The following is a 6,608-nucleotide window of genomic DNA, read 5'->3' on the forward strand; positions in this document are numbered from 1 at the left end:
ATGTCCAAACTGGCCAAATTTTTGGCTCAGTTATGTTGATAGCGAGCCTTAACTGATGATTGGCCTGGATCTCATGCACCTGCACCGCAAGCTCAAAGGAGCCCAACTGATGGCAAGCAGTTATCTGCCCACTGACACCGAGTATTGAGAGAGAGAGAGAGAGAGAGAGAGAGAGAGAGAGAGAGATTAACACTTCTTTTATATTAAACCATCTTCTTTTATACAAGAATCAGCTACGCCTTCCACAACATCAACTACATGTGGTCATAACAACCCTCCTTGATTATTTACAAGATGACCTTCCACACAAGTACAATTTATTAGGAGATTAACACTTTTCAAACCCAAACAACAAACCATAGGGGACATGAATCCAATAAGACTACATGAAACAAAACAATATACACATGTAATCACAAGACCAACACTCCTATGACTGTTAAAACAACTCTTCTAAAACACACCAACTCAAAAGTACTCCAACTCAAAAGTAAACTAGCTATGCAGAAAGAAATCCATAGGGGGGAGAGAGAGACAGAGAGTCCAAGACTGGTAGCTGGGATCATCCAAACAGATATTTTTTGGGATATGGTCAATCCAGACATACTCCGATTGATCGCATACAATATCAATGGTTGTCAACCGAAATTCATATATACTATTCTTGAGATAGAGATGAAGATGGCATAGATGGACATATGGTCAAACCGGACAGTCTGATTAAGAATATACAAAACCAATGATTATTAACTGAAATTCATAAAATTCTTCATATCACAACGAAGATGATGAAGATGAAACTTTTTTTTTTTTTTACATGGCCAACCCAAACATAGTTTGATACAAAACCAACAGTAATCAACTGATATTCATACAATTCTTGAGATCAAGTCGAACATGATGCAGATGGACATTTTTTGAGACATGGTCCAGCAAAAAGTGGATTTATCTTCTTGTACTCTAAGATGAAAAATGATGCAGATAGACATTTTTTGGGTCATGATCCATCCTAACATAGTTTACATTTTTTGGGGCATGGTCCATCCAAACAGTCTACATTTTTTGGGGCATGATCCATCCAGACGAAGTCCAGAAGTCTACATTTTTTGGGGCATGATCCATCCGGACATAGTCCGTAGAACTTACACAAAACCAACTGTTATCAACCAAAATTCATAAGATCAAGATTGAGGTGAAGATGACAGACTGACATTTTTTTTTGGGGTATGGTCCCTCTGAACAGCCTACATTTTTTGGGGCATGATCCTTCTGGACATAGTCAGTAGAACTTATACAAAACCAACGGTTATCAACCGAAATTCATACGATTCTTGAGATCAAGATCAAGGTGAAGATGACCGACTGAAATTTCTTTGGGGCCTGGTCCATACCAGACTAGTGATTATCAACCGAAATTCATACGATTCTTGAGATCGAGATGAAGAAGACATAGACGGACATTTTTTGGGGCATGGTCCATCTAGATATGGTCCGATAAACAATATACTCGACTAACAGTTATCAACCGAAATTCATACGATTCTTGAGATCAAGATCGAGGTGAAGATGACAGACTGAAATTGTTTTGGGGCATGGTCCATACAGAAATGGTCCAATACACAATATACCAGACTAGCAATTATCAACCGAAATTCATACGATTCTTGAGATCGAGATGAAGAAGACAAAGACAGACATTTTTTGGGGCATGGTCCATCCAAACATGGTCCGACAAACAATATACCAGAGTCAGGTTATCAACCAAAATTCATACGATTCTTGAGATCAAGAAGATCATGATGCCAACAAAGGTGGCAAGTGGATATTGGAGTCTGCCGGCCCCATTCGCCAGGAGATAAGTACAGGGTTATGGTGGGACCAGAGGTATCCGTTTCGCACACAAGCAGTCCCTCGTTGAAAAAGGACTCATTGTGGATCAGCTTGCTCGTCACAAGGCTCCCATCATGGCTGCATAGATAAAAACTATAATCAAGATAGATAAAAATCATACTCAAGATGAATGTCTAGGTTAGCTGGATTTCAGGACAGGGGGTGCTCAAGATGAGTTGCAGTTAACCGAGTCAACTGAGTCAAGCTCTGGTCAAGCCCAGACCAACCCAACTAGTCCCAGTCGGGAAGTCGTGTGGTGGGCCACACACCACCGGCATCAAGTTGGGTGTCCTACCTACCATGATGTATATGTTATATCCCCACCGTCCATCCATTTTATGAGATCATTTTAGAGCATGGATTAAAAATTAGGCAGATCGATCCAAAGCTTTGTATACCACACCACAGAAAGCAGGGGCGGGGGTCATTTTCTCATATTCTCATTAGTTTATATGGTGTGTTTCACTTGAGCTTTGGCTCTGCCTTATTTTTGTATCCATACACTAAAATGATCTCGCAAAATGGATGAACGGTGTGGATATAGCACACATCATGGTGGTGTGTGTCACACCATGCAATCCGATTCCTCCTATTCAAAGATAATAAGAAAAGAACAGAAAATTTACAGGGTACGGAACACAATAGAAGAAGAAATACTCACCGAGTACCGCAGGCTCCGAACTCGGTCAGCGGGCCGAGTAGTAGCCCCACCTCTCCCGCCGTCTTTCCGGCCATCAGAGCCTCTGCCGCGATCGCCACCATTCCATCTAGGTGCTGCCGAGTGGGGCGTGGCCAGATCACGGAACGACCAACCCCCGGCCTGAATTCTTCACATGGGCCGCCTCGCACCGGTGATTCTGGCCTGTATTCTGCCAGAAATTACGATTGGGATGTGGGTTTTGAGACTAGTGTCTCCCCCACCCTTTAGAGCTTGTAGCCCTGGCTCTGGAAGCCGGATTCTCCGTTGGAAGGAAGAGAATACCGTTTTCCTGCTTGAAAGAAGGGAGATGGGCTATCTTTATATCGAGAAAGGAAGATTGGGAATTTACAAGATTGTTTTTCCTCACAACTGCCCTCGCGCTCTTCCAGAAGATTCTAATGGCGCGGATTGGGTATTACCCGGATTGGCTGGTGAGCTATATAGCTGGTGTAGGTACGTGTCGTGCGAGCGCTGACACTCCTCGATCTTCGAGTTGGACGAACGATTCAAAGTAGATCAAGGTTACATGGCCCCGCATTGATCTATTTATCATATCCACTCCGATCATTCTTTTTTCGAGATAATTTTAGAGTACTACTCAAACAATGAATCATATATATCTTGTGGACCACACCGAAAATAGTAGTGGAGATAATAGTTTTCACCGTTAAAAATTTCATAGGGCCAACATGACGTTTATTTTCCATCCAATCTGCTCATAAGGTCACAGAGAGCTGGATAAGAGGAAAAACAAATTTTATATTGATCCAAAACTTCTGTGAAGCCAAAAAGAATTTCAATGGTAGACATTCAATCCCTTACTGCTTTTTACAGTGTGGTCAACTTGATTATTAGATCTGTCTTTTTTCTTTTTGGTCTCAAGCTTTTCTATGAGCTCAGAAAATGGATAGACAGTTTGGATATAACACATACCTTATGATGGGACCCACGGAACTTTTTTTTTACACATACACACGCACACGCGCACACACACCCACAGCTATATGGCTGCCGTGCGGTACATCAGCCAATCCGAATCCCCAACAGCCCTAGCTAGAGACGGACGGTCTTGTGAGTGGCCCTGTAGTGCCAACCGTGATATATATATGTTTTATCTACGCCGTCTATTTATTTTGAAGGATACTTTAGGACATAAATTCAAAAAGTAATACATATTGAAGGTGTAAGTGGGCCACACCACACGGGGAATGAAAGCTTACCGTTCAAAAGTTCCAAGGGCGCAGAAGTTTTGGAGCTTTTGTTAGATGGCAAATAAGCATATGGTGGGCTCAATAAGTTTTCAACGAAGAATTTTTAATTCATACCGGTACCTCTTGTGTGGTCCACGTTAGTAACCAATCGGCCTAAATTTTGAGGTCATGACATAAAATGATTTGTTAAAATAGATGGACGGCATGGATAAAACATACAAATGAAGGTGGGCCCTACAAATTCCCTGACAGGAACGACAGTCTCTAGTAATGGGGAGCGGATTAGCTGTTATCTCGATGGATGTTACCCTAACCTTGTGGGGCCACCTTAGTGTATTCCTTGGCAGGAAGTTTGCTATATTTTGTTTTAAAATAGTATTAAAATTTGAATTTTCAAAATTTCGGTGATTTCCCTCCATTCTTGAAAAGTTGTAGTACTTTTGAGCTGTGGGTTTTGTCCCACATCGGATTTGACATAATAAACTATCTTGTATATAAGATAGTCTTTTTGCCTAGGGTTTGAGCCCCTTTTAGGGGGCATGTGAATTTGGTCCTGTGGGGGGCTATATCAATAGCTCTAATCTATATCATTGACCACACGCGCGCGCGCGCGCCGAGCCGAGCCGAGCCAAGTCCGAGCCCGAGTCCGAGTCCATGAGCGACGCGACGCGACGGGACAGGCTGGGCTGGGCTGGGCGTGGGCGCGGGTGTGGGTGCGGTATGTGTGTACTCGCGTGGGTGTGTGTATGGGTACTCGCAGGACTGTATGTGCGGGAGTGTACTCGCATTTGCGCTTTTTCGTTTTAAACCAGAGAGATGCATCCCTTCCGGTTGGTCGCCCCTATTGGGTTTAAACCCAACGAACCTAACCTTTTATAAAGGGTGCTTATGCACCACTTCGGAGTCTATATAAAGACAACCGATTCCAGTTTTAAATATACGAAAAATTCTTCTCTTATAAAACGCTCTCTGATATTTGGTTTTAAGTATTTTTCTACTTAGTTCATCGCTGAGTCAACTCAGCACTTTCGGATTAAACTGCAAGTGACGGGACGGGCTGGGTTGGGCTGGGCGTGGGGGCGGGTGCGGGTGCGGGTGCGGTGTGTGTGTACTTGCGTGGGTGTGTGTATGGGTACTCGCAGGACTGTATGTGCGGGAGTGTACTCGCATTTGCGCTTTTTCGTTTTAAACCAGAGAGATGCATCCATTCCGGTTGGTCGCCCCTGTTGGGTTTAAACCCAATGGACCTAACCTTTTATAAAGGGTGTTTATACACCACTTCGGAGTCTATATAAAAACAACCGATTCCAGTTTTAAATATACGAAAAATTCTTCTCTTATAAAACGCTCTCTGATATTTGGTTTTAAGTATTTTTCTACTTAGTTCATCGCTGAGTCAACTCAGCACTTTCGGATTAAAATGCAAGTGGTTCGAGCCCGTGTACAATGAGTGCATCGCTGGGACGGGGTCATAGTCGTTGTATCCTGGAGGTCGATTGCTCTGGAAACCTGTTGCACTTGGGACGCTGTCCAAGCGGAGCAAATTCGATTTCAAGCCGAGTGACTCAGTCACGCCTCGACTCAATTCAATAAGTTCTTCTTTCTCAAAATTTATTTTTATTTTTTAGTTCTCGATTTTTAATAGTCTATTTAATTCAACTAAATATTCCAACAATCTTGAAATCGAATTTGTTGAATTACATAGACTATAGCTACAGTAACAGTAAATGCTTCTGCTGAGTTAGCCAAAATCGAACCGTTCACTGGACAATCATTTAAACGGTGGAAACAGAAACTGATATTCGCTCTGACCACCCTAAAAGTTTCATACATTTTATCTGAATCATTTACTATAGATCCAGCAAATCAAACTGAAGTAACAGATGAAAATAATTGTAAAAATTATATTCTAAACTCTTTATCCAACGAACTATATGATGTGTATGCTTCTTACGTGTCTGCTAAAGACATATGGATTGCTTTGGAAAAGAAATACATATTAGAAGATGCAGGCGCTAAGAAACATGCAATTGCTAATCTTCTTCATTATGAAATGACAGACGATATACCTGTCACAAATCAGATTCACGATTTTCAAAATCTAGTTCACGAACTATCGACAAAAGGAATTAAGCTGGATGAAGTATTTCTTTCAGGAGCACTAATAGAAAAATTACCGTCCTCCTAGAAAGAATATAAGAATAGAATGAAACATAAAAAGAACGGTGTTTCTTTGGAAACCACTATCGTACACATACGAATAAAGGAGGCCAATAGAATCAGGGACCAAAAAGAAAATAAAAATGAGATAGATTCAAAGGTGAATCTTGTGGAATCAAGTCGGGCAAATAATAAGAAAAAGGGCAACTGTTATAACTGTGGCAAACGTGGACATTATGCAAATGAATACAGGCTAAAAAAGAAGAATGCAAACAATCAATTCAAGAAAAAGGAAAACTGCTACAACTGTGGAAAGCCTGGGCATCATGTCAAAACCTGCAGGCTTAAGAAAAACAAAGATAAGTCGCAGGCTAATCTTACAGAAACAAGCAATGAGTCTGACATGATAGTAGCTGTGGTGTCAGAAGTCTTCCTTGTAAACAACTTGGAGTGGGTGCTAGACACTGGTGCAACTAGGCACGTGTGCAAGGATCGTAGCATGTTTACCTCCTACCAAGTATTAGCAGATGATGAACAGGTGTTCATGGGTAATGTTAGAACGTCTCCAGTTGTAAGAAAATGGAAAGTACTTCTGAAAGTCACTTCTGGAAAGACTCTAATGTTGAATGATGTCTTACATGTGCCTG

The 6,608-nt window shown here is 41.7% G+C and overlaps 1 protein-coding gene across 2 annotated transcripts; it reads right to left on the bottom strand.

Moving 5' to 3' along the window:
• Nucleotides 1-1,630: 1,630 nt before the first annotated feature.
• LOC131218737 (uncharacterized) lies at nt 1,631-3,005 on the bottom strand. 2 transcript variants are annotated; one of them, XR_009157845.1, is made up of 2 exons: nt 2,552-3,005; nt 1,631-1,983 (listed from the first exon to the last, which is right to left on the bottom strand). XR_009157845.1 is itself a non-coding variant. In XM_058213490.1 (2 exons), exons 1-2 carry the CDS (start codon nt 2,650-2,652, stop codon nt 1,758-1,760), a joined length of 312 nt encoding a protein of 103 aa, XP_058069473.1. In that variant the 5' UTR covers nt 2,653-2,998; the 3' UTR covers nt 1,631-1,757. The 2 variants fall into 2 exon arrangements, 1 of the variants encoding a protein (XP_058069473.1); XM_058213490.1 differs by having other exon boundaries at nt 1,631-1,968; nt 2,552-2,998.
• Between the last annotated feature and the right edge of the window lie 3,603 nt (nt 3,006-6,608).

This window comes from Magnolia sinica, chromosome 11 (assembly GCF_029962835.1).
Source record: "Magnolia sinica isolate HGM2019 chromosome 11, MsV1, whole genome shotgun sequence".
NCBI classification, from domain to species: Eukaryota; Viridiplantae; Streptophyta; class Magnoliopsida; order Magnoliales; family Magnoliaceae; genus Magnolia; species Magnolia sinica.